This window comes from Melospiza georgiana, chromosome Z (genome assembly GCF_028018845.1).
Source record: "Melospiza georgiana isolate bMelGeo1 chromosome Z, bMelGeo1.pri, whole genome shotgun sequence".
Lineage (NCBI taxonomy): Eukaryota > Metazoa > Chordata > Aves > Passeriformes > Passerellidae > Melospiza > Melospiza georgiana.
This window is the reverse complement of record NC_080465.1, coordinates 14204431-14221878: the sequence shown is the minus strand read 5'-3', so window position 1 is coordinate 14221878 and position 17448 is coordinate 14204431. Positions and strand designations below refer to the sequence as shown.

General features: G+C 38.3%; 1 protein-coding gene across 1 annotated transcript in view; it reads right to left on the bottom strand.

Annotated features, from left to right (window-relative positions):
- Positions 1-7359, bottom strand: part of SHOC1 (shortage in chiasmata 1) — a 43570-nt gene extending 36211 nt beyond the window's left edge. Inside the window, exons 1-5 of the mRNA XM_058044146.1 lie at positions 7312-7359; positions 3531-3660; positions 2857-2938; positions 1065-1255; positions 145-307 (exon numbers count right to left, since the gene is read on the bottom strand). Coding sequence (XP_057900129.1) covers positions 145-307; positions 1065-1255; positions 2857-2938; positions 3531-3660; positions 7312-7356 — 611 coding nt within the window. The 5' untranslated portion in view covers positions 7357-7359. The remainder of the gene's footprint in view (positions 1-144; positions 308-1064; positions 1256-2856; positions 2939-3530; positions 3661-7311) is intronic.
- Positions 7360-17448: the final 10089 nt, after the last annotated feature.

The window sequence follows — 17448 nt, the reverse complement described above, 5'->3', positions numbered from 1 at the left end:
TATCCTAAGATGAAAAGCTGAAGTCTTTATGTGTTGCAAACATAAACTAGTTACAAATGTAAAATATAACAAACATAAAAATGCTAATGGCATTATACAGAGACTATGTTTTATGTTTAATATTATACAGAAATTTGTAGGTACCTGAAAATATTCTCTGCTGTTAAAAACTGTCCTTCAGAATCCAAAAGGGGATCTTTCACTAAAAAAAACTGTAGTCTGCTCAGAAGTATAGATAAATTTGGCAATTTTTTACGAAAACTTTCAAGATTGTCAATAAAAACAAACTCCTCTTCCAAACATAAATCTGACAAAATAGAAGAAAAAACATTATAAAACAAGATAAAAATTCTAAGAATTATCAGAATAAAGAGAATTGTTGAGCAACTGTCGGAATACATGTTAGCAAAACAATAAGCTTTTTACTTTAAACTTAAATCTTAAAACATTTAAAATGCAACAAAGTCTAGACTTCTATGGCCCACATGGTAACCTCTAGTTTTCTTCAGCTTTTTCTTTTGTCTTATATAACACCTGTTAAAAACAAGAGGTACTTTTTTTTCCTTGTTTGCACTTTCAAGTATGATAAAGGAACTTTTGAAGTAGGTTCTGGCCAAGAAACTTAGCTCATTGCAATTTTAAATGATGCACTCACTCCTCTCAATCTAACTAGAGTTCCCTAACTACAAAGAAAAAACAATTATAAAAAAGGTTGCAAATTACTGTGATTTCAAGAAAGATGATATTTTATCAACACAGGCTGGGGAATGAACAAATCAGGAGCAGCCCTGTGAGCAGGACTGGGGGGTGCTGGTGGGTGAGAGGCTGGGCATGACCCAGCCATGGGCACTCACAGCCCAGAAAGCCATGTCTCTTGAGCTATTAAAACAAGCCCTGCTTCTCCAGGGAATAAATCTGTCTTTAGTGGTTATACCTTATGCAACTGCAAAGTTTTTGAACACTCAAATGATTTCATCAATGTTTCTGGAACATGTGCAAAAAACTACAAAAGTTAACAAGATTACTCAACCAAAACTCAGAAAGCAGCGAATTGAACATTTTACCTTGTTGTGGTTCTTTAAATTCAGAGGCATAAAAAATCTTCAAATATTTGTCTTGGGTAGAGTCTTCCTTAAAACCATTCTTCATAAGTAAAAAAGATTCTTCTGTGTCAGTCTGAGAGCAAGGATTTGAACTTGGAATAACTTCTATTAAATCATTACTAGTCTGAAACTCTACAGAGGAGATAGGTTTCCTAAAAAACACAAAGAAAATGCCTGATGCTAAAGTTGTAGCAAAATCAATGATGTAACTTCCCTGACTCCTCAGTGAATCAACAGCACTTAGATGCTCTAAGAACTTTGATAATCACCATATTTACTGAAGAAGATTGGAATTTAGGGTTCTCTCTATTCACTGGATCCATGGTCAAACTACATGTTCAATTTTTCCGCAAGAAAAGTCCTTTAAGTTTACACCCAGCATAAAATTGCACAAAAAAAAAAAAAATCAAACTTATTGATGTCATAAGGTTTGTGATAAAAATTTGCTGCTGGGTTAAATGTACACTTTTGTTTCAAAAACCATGCAGAGATAGCAAGTAACAGCAATAGGAAAAAGACAGGGTAAATGAAGAAACAAAACCACTTCTATTTCCTGCAACTTTTCATACTAACCTCAGTACTACTGTTATTTATTAAGAAAGCCTCCCTACTGTTTGCCAAATAAGTAGGAAAATCATTTGACTACAGAAAGGAAAAAAAACCCCATGATTTTCCTGAGCTAAGCATGCATTTGGACAAAACAGTTACAATAGTTTATTAAAATATGTGTTAATGCTCTGCTACCTATATAAATTGACCGCAACAATATAGTAACTCTGACAAGTGCTGACATTTCTGAAGCACCCAAATCAGCTCATTTACAATTATTGTACTTACTATTCTTATTTCAGATAACTGATTTCTCAATTTTGCATCCTATTGATTTATTCATATTTTTAATAATACGTAACATTACATCATCTTGCTATTTGCTAGTCATCTATAGGTAAGGTTCATAAAAACAATCAGCGTAGAAGTACACGTCTGAAATTCAGTACAGGACTTCATGTGCAAACAGCAATAGTGGGGAATCTGTGCTACCCGTCTTAAAAAAAATCAACTATTTTACAACATTTTGACCGTAGTTCAGAAATTATTTAAAAGCTCTAAGTAGTACGCTTCACAAGTAATAACTATGCGGTACTGATAATAACTAATATCCGAAGTTTCACATGGCATAAGCGTCTGAAAATCCATGAACCTTAAAGCATTGCCCAAGTTAGAACTTCACTGACATCACTCCGTGTCGCTACAGTTTTATAGATAGAACAAACCTAACTGAGTTGTTTATTTTGAGACTACACAGACCACCTCTTCCAAAATCAAAGTCCTAGTAAGGCTTTTCTAGAAAATGGCAAATATTTTAATGCAGACTATTCTAAGTATGGAAAATATTTTCAAGTCACATAGCTATGCTTGTACAGTTACATAAGATAACTGTCTTAGAGAGGAGAGGGAAAACAGCTTATTTTCATGTTTATGCAGTTTTCAGAGACTTTCTCCAATGTCATAAATAGATTACACAACCATTAAAAATATATAAAGAACCAGTGAACTCCATAAAAAGACAATGCTACTTTTAGTGAAAAAACCTATCTTTAAGTTATCTGATAGAGTGTACAGCTCCAGCACTATCTACTAGCTACTATCAGGAAACATCTTCATATTCTGTTTTCATCATTAATGCATAAATCACAAAATACCTGAGTGATATCAAAGAAATCATAAATGTTTTTAACTTAAAGTTACTGACTTTTCCAGGAAATCCTCCACAGGTAAACTTCTCTTCCATTGATCCAATACTGAAATAGCCACCATGTTCTGTGTTGAACCAACTAAGATGAAAAGTAGAAAAAAATTAATGCAGAAAATATTAAAATTAATTTTTATATATTGATTAAGTCATTGCAGAAGTCAATCAAACTTTACACATGATGCATAGAAGAAACAACACCTTTAGTTTCCATTAGCAAAGGTAATACAAATGCAAAAGAAAGATGCAAACACTTTTATGCATGTATTTCCCTTTGTCATTCGAAGACCTCATTTTTTGCCACATCTCATAACCTCAGCATCATCTTCCAAACCTCTCCCAGCTAATCAGATTTGGTATTTTACTTATCTCTGATAATTGCTTTTCTTCCATAATCATTTCTCTGGAAAGAAATCTATCCAGAGAACTCTACAAACTAATCAAATATCATCTCATTTATGATGCCTCATATAAAATAATATACTCAAATAAATATCCATTGCCCATTTGCCTCAATTTGGACAATGAAGATGTTCTACCTTCAAAAGCTATAAGAAAGGGCATAGTGCTATGTCTGGAATATTTTTTATCAGATTTATCTTATTATGGATAAACACAAGTTTTTTTTTAATCTACAGTAAATCTACAGTAAATTTAAGGATTATATTACATACTTCTAGTCCATGGCTTCCTATACTTATCATCAGCAAAGAGTCCATTGAGATGATACTTTTCATCTTGATGCAAACAGGGAGGAAAGCAAAGTGATAATTTCCAGATGGAAAACTTCTGCCTTGCCATGCTCTGAATAAAAAAAAGGCACGTGATAAAATCATGAGAGAGATAGCTCCATTCTTTTTTGTGTACTGCCTCTTCAAACATTCCCACTGCTTTCAAGGGTTTTATTCTTCTTAAGAGAAGATACTAACATCTACCTGATTTGCTATTTAACTTTTAATCTACACGTCTGAGTATGAAGAATTGAACATACACTTAGCTAAACTTTAACTAAGCTTTGAATGTGCAATTACACGTGCCTATCTTAACACTTGGAATGGTCTCCTGAATGGACATATGGATAAGCTGACCAGAAACAATTTAGCATCATTCCTACTACTGCTGTTTCAAGCGCTTTTAATATTCTAAGGCCTCCTGTCTTTCATGTCTCATTATGAGCTAATGAAAGCCCTTTTAAAGCCTTTCATTTTCTCTAAAACCAGGGACAGTAATCAATTGAATTCTGGAATGAAATACTTTATGTGGCAAGTTTAGTAACTTTTCACTGAATCCAAGTTCAATAAACTACCTTACAGTAATTTTGTCACAGAAACCCATGCCTAGTACTTATGCAATAGAGCACAGAACCAAAGAATAACCAGTGAGTTCAGGAAGCAAAGAAAAATTATACTTACACATTTGTGTTTAATGAGTTTATAGAAAGAAGAAGAAAGAAGTTGTTCTTTGAAAGTCTGCGGAGTTAAAGGCATACTGGAAAAGAGAACTAGCTATAGTCATGTGGAACTACACAGTGAATGAAACCAGAAACTTTTCTCTAGCTCGGTCTAGTGACCCATTGCCTCACTTCAGCTGTGTTGCTTCACCTCAAAGAACTGCCTGACCATTCCAACATATGCTGTCAAGCCAAATATTGCCTGTACTGCTAGAAATCTCAGGTGACAGACTACAAATATTTGAAATATTTCACTGATTTGGACTGCAACAAGACTAACCATGCTATTGGTGTACTTTTCAAACCTTCCTATAAGAAAAGAGAAAACCTAGGGGCAAAGAAATCCCAAAACCACAAAACAAAATAAACCAACATCGACAAGCAAACAAACACATGGGAAGCAATGAAAACAAATACTGCCACTGCATGAATACAAATCCTTTTTCAATTTCTATTTAATCCTTTGTGGGATAGTTACAATTCTGTAAATGCTAGTTAATTTTAATTAAAAATCCAAAAACTCCTGCCATCATAGCATCTTTTCCTTAAAAGGCTCTTGTGAAAAAACAGATCTGATCCAATGGAGTTCTTCTTGCCTAAGTCAAAGCATGGCATTTCCTCACTGATCTCTCACAAATTCTGAATAAAGAAGACAGAATCAGACAACTATGGGCAGCTGGACCAATGTCTTCCACATGTTACTGGCCATGTATCAGTTTAGGTAATCTGTATTGAAGTTACTGCTGAAAAAACTGCATTTATCATAAAATAAAGGGCAACTAGTAAATTTCCTAATAGAGATAACAGGAAATGCTACGGATAACCCTTCTCTTCATTAAAAGAAGCTGTCGGAATTTGAACATAAAAGTTGTCAAAGGACACATAGGAAAAAGAAGAATGCTACTGCTACTGTAGAAGCTGTTGAACAAGCAAGTATATACAATAATAAAACAGAGATCTGAAAGAAATTTGAAACACCACTGTGTAGTTTTACTGAGGCTAACTTTAGCTTAATAGCTAAAATTGTTTTCTGTCACTGATATCTGTGAAGTGGAAGAAATACATCCTAGAGCTATTATCACAGGTAATAGCCTTAAACCAGGAAAATGGTGCATTTTACAAAATATTTTAAATGAAACAGTTCAAAGGGTAAAGTTTAAGCTAGATTAGTTCACTTTATAAAGCCTGATAAAACACAATTTTTCTTGACATTCTCAAATACATAAAAGTATTTTTCAAGGCCATTATTAATAGCTGTAGCATTCAATCAGTACATGTTTACCCCTGTTTATCAAGAAAATAAAAATTTTTCTTCCAACTGAAAGATATTATCCCAGTTCCATTCAGTTTGCATGTATTGTTTTCTTATAAGACTAGAAAAACTTGCACTACCAAGATGACTTTGCAATCACACCTACAACACTCAGGAGCATGAAGTACGTAACTCTTGTGTCTAGGATGATTGAAAGTATCTTCCTTCAAAGATACTTATAAAGAGAACCTGGAAAAACTACACCTGGAATTGATATAAGTGCATAACAAGTATATTAGGAGCAGGATTCTGCATCCACTTGAGTAAGCTATGTGCAGGAAGCAGTTTGATATAAGGTCATTGAATTCCAGTGTTTCCTAAAACCTGGAAGCTTTAGTCAAGGGCAATTGATAGAGGAAAAATCAACATAGCTTTTTCTAGAGGGCAACAACTAGGCACAAGAGTGGAACCAGTCCCAGCACAGCATCTCCCTTGCACAGTCAGATCTGTATACCTTTAACTGTGTGATCACATCCTTGTGGCAGCACCACAGAGCGAGATTTACTCTGCTCCAGAGCAGCCGTTCAGCAGGTCCCTCAGCATTTCTCTTATAAAAGTTTTCAGTTGTCCTGATGTCAGAACCATCCTCCTCAAAACTCGGGCAAGAAAAGCCATGCAATTCTCTTTTGCATAAAGCCCGTGACATGTTTTGCTAACACACTTATTTTTGAGGAACATGGAAACAACTGGTGATCAAGCTGAATGGAACTACACTGAGAAGATATCCACACAAACACTGCATGACAGACTGCATACTGCAGGAATTACAACAGAAAAAGAAGTTCTGGTTGCTACAATCTAATAAAACAGCAGGGACAGACACAGGCACTATATGGAACAGCTGCTGTACCCTAAAGAAAGGGATGTGGCCGATGTTTCATAATACGGATCGCAGTTCGACCACAAGTGCTACAGCCAGACCACTTCCCAGGCTGCAATTCTCCAGCTAAGTGGTAGGAGCGCCTCTGAGGGTCCTTCTGCTCCCCCTGAACTCGGGAAAGCCTCGTGTCTCGCTACATTGTTCTGCTCACACACCACAAATGCCCCCCTCTGGCAAAACACCCCTCTGCTCCTCGGCAAGAGAAGTCTCGTATTTGGTCTGTGGCCTTTCTTTGAAAATATAAGTAAGTGAAAACCAGTTATGACTGGGTACTTTGGGGATAAGAGGTTGTAAAATAGTCATCGTTTGTGTGAGGAAAAAAAAAATCTCCTTTCCATGAATTTAATCTAAAACATCGCAAGAACTTTTCCCTACAATCATTAAGGAATAGAGCATTATTTATCACTATTTTAATACACACCAAAGTAGCTAAAAAGTTGGATTATTTCTCCAGAAAGTAATTAATTTAATTTAACAGTGTATTCTCCAAAGAAAGCTCTGAGCAGAAAATATTATGCTCTATGTGCATAATAAGTAAATCATTATAAGTAAATGCAACAGACACTAAAAATAACTGATGTTTTACAGTCTGTGCAAAATTGTACCTAAATTCTCTTATTAAAAAAGCCTGTAGTCACTTCACTATGCTATCCCACAAAGTGCAGCACAAAAACCTCTCTTAACGAGAATTTGAAAAAAAGTATTCTTGTTTTCTCTTTAATGCGCACTCAATCTTTTAGCACAATCTTTTCTCAATTTCACTGAATTTGCTATATTTTGTTCAGACTATTAAGAGAAACAATAAAACCATACCTCATATAAATAGTCTGTTGAGTGATACTTCAAAGCTGCAAACATCTTGCTTTGTGATGTTCTCAGCATTTCAGTTGTCTGGAAGACATACAGAATATGGATCAGTTAAAAACTTTTCATATCCCCTCAAATTGTTGAAAGAGGAGGTCGAATTTCAGGTTCAACATGAATAGCTTCATAATGTCTAGCACATGCACAATGTAGCAGAAGGCTACACAAAGCATTCAATAATCTTCCTCTGGAAGGATGTAACAGACCAACTACAGACCATGAACATTTGATTTCTTTCTGAAAGAACTGGGTTTTTTAATTTTTTTAGCTATGCTTCTTGGTGTTTATTTCTCAGAAAACCCCTAGAACCTTTAAGAGAATGTAGGCAATACAAATTATCTCCCTTAAGTAATAACTCTTAAATTAACTCATTCAGTGATTTTAATGGATTATAAATTTGTTTTTAAAGGCACTAATTCTCACTGCCCCATGTATTTGTGAGGGGGCTTTCCCCCTTCTTCCAGTTTCACAAGAAAAAAGGAGATATTGTGTAAGCTAGTTGAGAGCACCAGGTCTCTAAGTGAGTTGATGCTTCTGAGGGGAACCAGGAGAAAGGCAAAAGCTATACAAGGCTAGAGACACAGTGTGAATGCAAAATAGGATATATTGTAGCTGGCATCCACACAAGGTAATACAGTACTTTTTCTTAATTGAAAATAGGTGGAAGAGTCAAACTCAGATAATTACATTAAAAAGTGCATGATGTAATTTAATTTTAATAAAATGAACTGTAGGGCCATAAAGAAAACCTGTGACAGAAGGCAATTTTCCTGTATGTATCAGTGAGTATCATGACATAAGGCTAAAAAACTGCCTACATTACAAATTTGGAAATACCAATTACAGATATGAATGTAATAGAATTTGAACCAATTCTATGGTGGAGGAAAAGGTGACTTAGGGGGTAGTTGGTTACTTGAATGGAGTCTGGACAGAGAAAAGTAGTGCAGGAGAAGTAAAACGGTAAGCTCAGGCAAAGAAACAAAAAAGGCAAAAATATGTACAAAATCATATTGAGAACAAAGTAGAAGGGAACCTTCTAAGGGAAGGAGTGGGGATAGCTTGAAGCAGTGGGCCAAAATCACAAGATCGTAGAGAAAATCCTTTGGACAGCCTGCTGGGCGCTCCATCAGATCTACATCCAACAGACTTGGTGTGGGAGAATGGAGCAAGCAGGGATGGGTTGGTAAGCAGGGATGGATCCACACCTTAAGTGCTGGAGGGCAGTGGATAGTACTGCACCTTAGCATAACTGATGTGTATCACTGACTAAAACTTCTTTATAGCAATATAACCATGGGATAATTCAAGTATTAGCTATAGAATTGTAACTACTACTCCCAGTGATAAAATTTGAATGAATACACTAGAAGTAGCCAACTGCTCAATACTCACTCCAGGTATCACTAGTTCCTTAAGGGTGTGTCAATCAGTAAGAAAAAAAACCACTGCATCCAGGTACGTTCCAAATTTCCAATTTAAAACTGAAAAAGTGGGACCTAGAAATACCAGTCTGTGAGCCTACAAGGAAGTCTTCAAACTTTTTAAACCAAAAATAACGAGTATGACCCTGCTTCATTCTCCAAGGACTCGAGGGAATACCACGTTCCGTAAACGAAATATTCTGGATGAGGAACTTCTGCCAGAATCAAATGTTTTTAAATCTACCAACAGGAACGAAGCACAGAGACCCACCTCAGCCCCTCACGCCGCCACGACAGCCCTTCCCTCAGCGCCGCGGCGCCTTCGCCCCGCCCTCTCGGGACAGGGAACCCAGCCCTCTGATTGGCGGTCTCCCCTAGTGTTCCCCTCTGATTGGCTTTCTTCGCGAGCGTTCCCCTCTGATTGGCTCTCTCGCCGTGCTTGTCCCCTCTGAGTGGGGGCCGCTGCTCCCGCCTCCCGCCCTTCCCTCAGGAGCGGAGCGTCCCTAATCGCTGCGCGGACAAAGGGGAATCCTCAGGAGCTGGCCGATAGGAAAGCCTACGTGTTTTTCGAAGCTGAAAGTATTTTTAAAGCAGTAAATGCATAAGTAAAAGCAGTTAAGTAACTTCTTCTGTTCCGCGGGTAGCAGCTTGCATGGGAGAAGAAGTTAAAAGGACGGGACCGAGTTAATTTTTAAAGGGATCATATCGGAACGGCTGATCTGCTGCCTGCTACCTGGGGAAGAGAAATATAACGAGGCCACGACTTACTACGCAGAAATATTCACTCTTCGATGTTCGGAAAACCAGTGGAATGTCAGTGACAGTCAGCTTACAGCTTAAGGGAAAAAAGAGCGGGTTTGTTTGTTTTGTTTTTTTTTCTTTTTTTTTTTTTTTTCTTTTAATAGTTGCCTAGGTTGCTCTCTGAAACCTCAAGCTGCTGCCTGTTGAACGGTGTTTCTCAGAAGGCAGTTTAGTGTCAGATTTCTGCAGTGTCCAGACTCTTGACTAGTCCCTGGAATGACAAAGATTTCAGGAGTAGCTGTGCAAAGGCCCCATCTCCCCTCCCCTGCCTCACACCACCCTAGCTCGTAAATAGGCCAAACACTTCTGCTCGCTGAAATGACACCTTGCCGTTGTTGGTGACACTGGCCATTTATTGTCCGTCCATGCCTTCTCCTTTTGCCATGGATGTGGATACCCACAGAGAGCCCATCCGAAGTGCAAAACCCCTTGGCAATGCTGCAGCAGGTGCCTTGAGCTGCTTGGTATAATAGTTTGGGGAGTCTGGAAAAATGCATCTCCTCTAAGAACCCATTGCAGGTTCAGTTCCACATGAGCGTTGGTTTCTCTGTGGAAAACAAAATTTATGCTTTTCACTCTAGTTCCAGGAATTCCATCAGTGTTTATAGATTCCAGTGTTTGAAAAAGTTAAATAAAAAGCATATGACAGACGGTTTCTTTACTGCTATTGGGGGTAACTGGGGTTTCTAATTTTTTTTTTTTTTTAAGCCTGAGGATGGGTTAAACTCAGTCACAGGCATCTTGCTAGTGTTTCCTAGTTAGATATTCATATGGAAAATGCAAATGCTGGTAATTGATGGTTTTCTTGGTATTTATATATTTTTATTCCATTCTGTGAGAATGAGGAGATGAATTGTTAGGCCAAGTAGGCACAATACAGAACCCACTAACTTCCAATTGAAATATTTCATTCAGAAATCCATCCTCTCTAGTTGGAATATAGAGAAATGCATGTTTTACCCATGTTAAGATGACCCCACCCCATCCCCAGGAGAAAGAGAAGCTGTCGGCAGAGGTTCAGGCCCCTGGCACACATGCCCCTGGCTGAACAGGAAAGGTGAGGGGGTATTTGCAGAAGCTGGTGCAGTGCCACTGCACGGCCTGCAGCCTTCCTGGTGTTCACACTCCTCCCTGCAAGCTTCCTGCAGGGCTCACTCCCCTTCCTGGGAAAAGCACTGCGAGATATTGGCTGCTGAGGCAGGGGACAGGGACTCTTGCTGCCCTGTGCCAGGGCATGTTGCTGCATCCCCTTATTTCAGGGTCAGGATTAGTGTTCATGACTTGAGGAGGGGTGTGAAGCCCCAGCTATGCTCATGGCCTCCAGCCATGCTACATGAGCCCAGATATGGAGCAGCCCTGCCTAAAAGGCTGATGCGGCCTGGGGATGTGCTCCACATGTGGCAGCCTGTAGGGACACAGGGATGCTCTTAGGGAGGGGAGGCACTGGAGAGACCACCACCTGCTTCTCACCCTGTGTGAGCAGTCCCTCCACAGCCCCTCCTCTGCCTGCCCAACTCCACCTGTGCCTTGGGGTCTTTTCCTCAGGAGCAGCCCCTACTGCAGGCCAAGCTTGCTGAACTCTGTTCTTGGGGGACAGACTCAAGGAGACCATGAGTGTCTGAGAGACAATGTGCATCCTACCACCGGAGCAGGGCAAGGAGACTCAGCCGGACGAGAAATGGACACTTCCACAACCAGGCAAGAGTTGCACCTGCTGTCGAAGGCTTTAATTTCCCTTCAGTTATCTAGAAGCAATCTCAGAGCATCTGAGTAAGCATCTGCCAGTAAGTAATGCCATAACACTTCAAGTGAAAACAAAGAACAAACAGATTTTTTTAAACTTGTGAATTAGTGTAATGATGAAAGCAAGAAAATCTTATACTAACTTTCATTTCAGAAAAAATGTAGCTGGAAAATATAATTAGTAAGTGTAAGTCTAAAAGTGGTGATGAGAGAAGAATAAAAAACTTGATGACAGAGGGCACACAGCTAATTTCTAACTAGCGTGCGTGAAAAATGAAGACATTTGCCATATTAATTCCTCATTTATAGAAAAATGTACGCCCATGTGTTGCAAATCCAGCAGTGGTTGTGGAAGAGGTTTTGTGAAAGGCTGCTGTGGACATAATTGAGTTCCACTAGGGGCTATCATTGTCACACATCTAGGAGAACAGTTTTCTCTTGCAAGAGCTAAGTGTAGGCAGAAAAATCCCACAGGGACTGAAAAAGAAGGGCTTCAGATCTCCAGGTATCTCCTTTCAAGAGGTCTTTGTATTAGCCCAAAGTCTGTCAGAAGGGAAAAATCTCATGAGGGAAATTGGCTTTAGTGATAGCCCCTGAAATAAAAGTACAATGCTTTCATGAAATTTTGATGTATTTTCTTTGCTGCTTTATTTGCTTTCTCTTTGAGAGAAAATAAAAACTTTATGACAACTAAATGATTGTGCTGACACAGAAGTTTTGTGAACTTGTTTAACAGTTCCCAAATACTGCAAATTATCATTCCATCTTCCTAGAAAAACCATGTATCTATGGTATGTGGTCATTGGCATATAACACTAAAGATTTTGTTTTTCCAAATCCTGTTTGTTGAGGAGGAAGTATTAGGTAATATTTTTGCCTTTTTTTCTTTCTTTTTTTTTTGGTATGAAGATTACTTCTGTCACGTATCTCACTAAGCCCTGAAAGAAGTTCAAGTAAATAAGTAATACCATTGTATTATTAAGAATGCTTTTTGAAATACATTTGCAAACCTTGTCTTATACTAACCAGAGTAGGCATCAGAGTGAGTGACAGTAGAAGGTGACTCCAGCCCATGTGCATGGTAGAGGAAACTCATTTAAAAGTAACCTTATAAAGATGTGCTGGCCACTGACAACCCTGGAGACACATAAAAACTTAACATGAGTGAAATGTTTTTATTCTGTGATACCTGTAAGATGAAAGCTTTGTTATTGTTCATTAAAAAAATTGGTCTAAGACATTTTGCAGTGGGATAATGTAGTATAATACTTTGTCACAGGTATGGTCGCTGTAGAAATGTGGTGAAAGCATAAAGCACTGCCTCAGAGAAAGTACAAGGCAAAATAGGTATACTTGTTTCAGTGTTTCTCAGTGAAGTGACTTACCTGTCTGAGACAACTGCAGCAATATTTCCAAAAACTCCTGGGACAGTTAGTTATGGTGACTTGAGTATAAATCTGAACAGTCCTTTCTGTTCTGCACAGGTAGGAAGCTTATGAAATTCTGGACTTTTCAGTGGCCATGTGTGTTTTTAATCTCCAGGGAGAGACATGCATTGTTTAATTCAAGGAGTTTATTGTCAGGGTCCCTGTACAGTCAATATAGGGGCTCTGTATTTCAGTGCATGGAGGAGTGCTGTGTGTTTCATTGCTCAGGCTGGGGAAGGGCTTAGCTACCAAGCCTGTCTCTAAACTCAGATACATGCAAAGTGTGAAGTTGGATGAATTACGCCCAGCAGTCCTGGGTTGCATTTCTGGCCTAGAAACACCATTCTGCAATGAGCATGTGCCATTAAAAAGAGCTCAACATCCTTGTCTTCCTTACTGTGTTGTCATGCTGCCATTCCTGTCTCTGCTGTCTTAAACTTTTGCCAGGTTATGGCAAAATATGTTCTGCCTAATGGAAATATATAATGCAAATATATAATGCTGAAGGGCAGCACCTCACATAGAGACACACATCTGAAATGCTGTCCTCCATTAAATGCTGCAGCTCTCAGACCAGATCAGTAGACTACCTGCACTTAATGCTTAATTACACAAGCCTTCATGGCATCTGGATCATTGCTGGGAAACTCTATATGTTTTACATTTCCTCTACAGGCTCAATAGTAGCTTGCTCCCCTGTGATGTGTGAGTGGAGGATTCATGTTGCAGGACTCTGTGAAACCTTTACCATACGGTCACAGAATGGTTTGGGTTGGAAGAGACCTCAAAAGATCCTCTAGTCCAGCCTTCCTGCCATGGGCATATCTGTCTTCTACTAGACTAGGTTGCTCAAAGCCCTGTCCAGCCTGGCCTTAAACACTTCTAGGCCTGATCCAAAATGGCCTTAAACACTTACTGGGATGGGACATCCACCCCTTCTGAGAAACAGCTCGTCTTTCACCCAAGCTGCCAGTAGAGGAAAGGTGAGGGGTTGAAAAGAGAAAGGAGGCAACATGCTGACAGCAGAGTGGCTGAAGAGGTCGAGGATACACTCCTCTACTATGTGTTTTAGGAAGGTCTCACTGCAACATACAGCCAAGGCAACAGGAGGAAAGCAGGGATTGTATTTTAAGATTTTAGAACGTTTGTGTATTATCGTAAGAGTACAATGCTGTGAAATACAGAGGTCCAGATTCAGGGAAGGTACTTCTGCAATGTCCTTAGTGATATAACAAATCAAACAGGAATTATCTGAAACCAGATATGGTGTTTAGGTGGAGGAAACCAAACAGAAAACTGCAGAAGGAGCAAAGATAAACACAAAATTTGCATGTGTTATTGGGTGGTTCTCTTTCCTGAAGACAGTTTTCCAAGTCTCAGTGTGGTTATTACGCCAACTAAGCCTCTCAGGCATTGTTTCATGCATATTTTCTGCACTTGCTAAATATTTGTAGTGGTTGTTAGTTTCTGTGAGCTCATTTGATGATGGAGCTGAGGCATTTACATTTGTTTTTCTCCTGTGTATCCAGAACTGTGAAATTTTAGGTATTAATGAAATTCTTAATAAAAAGGGCAACAGTCAGGCTATTCATAGTACTGACATGGGGTTGGTGATAAGCTGCAGCTTTTTTATTCTCTTGACTTCAGTAAGTATTTGTAAATAGCTTGAATAGTTCTCTCCAGGACAGGTCTGTGGCTGACCAAAACTGCCTTAACATCTTGAGCAGTCATCTTGAACAAAGTGTCTTGGGATTTGGACATGGAGAAGCTAAGTGCTTCAGCATTACAGTATTTGTTTATTAAAGTCACAGTATTTATTGCTGTTGTCAGTGGTTTTTTAATGAACAGCAAATTAACAAATTTTGAATAACACAGTTGAAATTTTAATTTGTTAAGCCAAATAATTGTGATGTATTTATAGACTGAGGTAGTTGATAGAGTGCTAAAGTAAATCCGTGAGGCTCAGCTTATCAAGTGTTGCATTCAAATATAAAAGTTTAGTAAAAATCTGTTTGCTTGAGTGACATATGCTTTTTTACTTAGGAGACTTACATATGGGTTAAAATATGGAGATCTCTTCTACTGAACATTTTTGCACATGAGTAACTGTAGTAAATACACAGAAATATTATTTGTGTCTCCAGATGTCTTGACTTTGGCTAATGTTTAGCAATTTTTTACAGTAGCACTTCAGTTAAACCTGGCAAAATACATTAATCAGGATATAAAACTGTAACAGAAACAAAGAGATGCTGACAGTGGTAGGAAGTGTTACATCCCATGAGTTTTCATAAGTCTCCTGAACAGGGAGAATGCATTGTTGTAGCCTGTTCTAAATGACTTTATTGGCTTTGACATGCACCAAATCACTGACTTTATTGGCTTTGATGTGCACCAAATCACTGAGAAAAGAATAATTTTTTCATGTAGGAATTGCAGGAAGATATTTCTGGTGTTGCAGTGAAAAACGCAGGTGTGCCTAGAAACTATCTGAACATTTTGGCTATTGTAACTATGATGGAGCAGTTTTCCTGGATAAATGGGGTTTTCAGAGATTTTTGAGAGTTTCTCCAGATGCTTTCTTATCACAGTCAGACTCAACATCTTCTGGTCTGAGCTGAAATGAAGCCAAGTTATTGACATTCCGCATACTAAGTTTGACAGGTCCTAGTATCTTCCAGCTCTGAAAGCCAGTTAACTCTCAGATTAATGACAGGACTCTAGTTCAGATACCATCTCAGGAGTTTCTACTGCTTACAAATGGGACTTACAAATGGGAGGGCAGGGGAGCAAGTCTGAGCACTGAATAATTCTATCTCTGCTGCTGGAAGGATGACCTGCTCTTTCTGTCAAGCACTTCAGGCAATAATGAGAAAAAAGAACAAAATTAAATTGGTCTTTCTCTCTGTCAAAGGAATCAGCAGCTCCCTGTGATTGTTAAAATGGAGGGCCTTGAATAAATACTTGTAGCAGGAGAGTCTAAGGAAGTAAGAACTTGCAATGACAAATTCTTTGTATATGAGGTAAGTGTCCCAGTCTGTACTACAGTGGGCAGTGAGCAGGGACTGACATCATGATCTCACAAGGACTAACAGCTGGTTGTGAATTCTTTTTATATAAGCTTAACTGTTCACTGAACACTTCCAGACTGTTAAGGTGTTGACAGATTCTTGGACATTAAAATCCAAAACAAATGCAGTTTTTTTTGCAAGGCTGTGATGTAATACATCAGATAACGCACTAATGGGTATTTGGAATGCACTCAGGAGCTGTGATGTCTGGTATAGGGTAGGGCCTCTGAAAAATAGACTTTAAAATATATGATTTTTAAGAGCTAGAATAAGTACAGCTCTGCAATTAAATATTTCAAGGCTTTGTAACAGCAGTGGTAGTTCCAAGGAGAGTTCAGTTTTTCTAACTAGACAGAATCTTTGACAAAATGATCAAGCTCAGAATTTTTCTGAGTTCAGGAGATGTCAAGATGTCTGTGCTTGGGACTATGCTGATAATATTCCAGCTGCAATTTTTAAACTATCCTTCAAACAGCTCGTGGGGGTTAAAGGCAGCATTATGGTCAGAAAACTTCAAGTGGACCAATAATGACGGACTTATTTCTTTCCCCTTCACCTTTCACCAGTCATTAGGTGTTGCCAGACCAACATGTATTATCTATTTATTCTGTCAGCAGATGCAATGAGTATTGGTGGCTGTTGGAGGAGACATGAGACCAGACTGGATGTGAAGGCGTTTGATATAGGAAGCTACATTTAACATTTCAAAACATCTATGAGTTGCTGGGCATTTTTACTTGGTTTCTCCAGATTTTTGTCATCTGTTTGGCTTCATCTTCCACATCTGATAGACCACAGAGGGAGGCTTGTTTTGAACTGACATTAAAAAGCCATAAAAGTTTAGCTACTGAAAAACCATCACCCACTGTTTACTGAAGTGTTGTATTGCTGACATTGTAAGCATTGTTGAGTAAAATATTTTCCAAATTGTGGCATTTAGTAAATATTTGTAAGCACCAATGCTTTCTCTTTATGTGGATGTGTAAAACCTAGTGACAAGGGTTTGGTACTTTTTAAAGGGAAAATAAAAGAAATTATCACATAGAAAATAGACTCTATAGGTACTTCATAGCAGGGATAGATTGTTTTAAAGAAAAGGTCCTAAAATGTATGTTACGGATGGTAACATACATTTTATTAAGATTTTATTAACAGACAGTGTCTAATATACTCTGGGGACTGGCAATTTTGAGGATGTTAGTTGCCCAAGAAACAGAGGTAAAACTAAAAGTATGCAATGTGCTTTGCCTTATCAAAGTGTCGTCTTCTCACTTCTGATGCCAATTCTTATTCTTATCCAAGCCTGACTTTGAGTAATGTATTACAACAGAAAATGCTTTCAGAATCATGGATCAAAGTGTCATAATTATTGCAAAATGTTTTAAAGTCAAGTTTCAGCTTATGAATGTATTTGAACAAATTATTTGGTGTAGTGAGAGGGTAATTAATGTTCTGTTCTGGAGTTCTTTCTTATGTTTGCTGCAGTACAGCAGGTCAGATTTTTTATACCACAGAAACTAATCAAAATGCTGTTGCCTGGTTTCCTGCTGAAACATTGCATTTAATGTTAACAGCTAGAGTCATGGAAAAGAGGAAGATGTAACTGGTGCAAATTCTTAG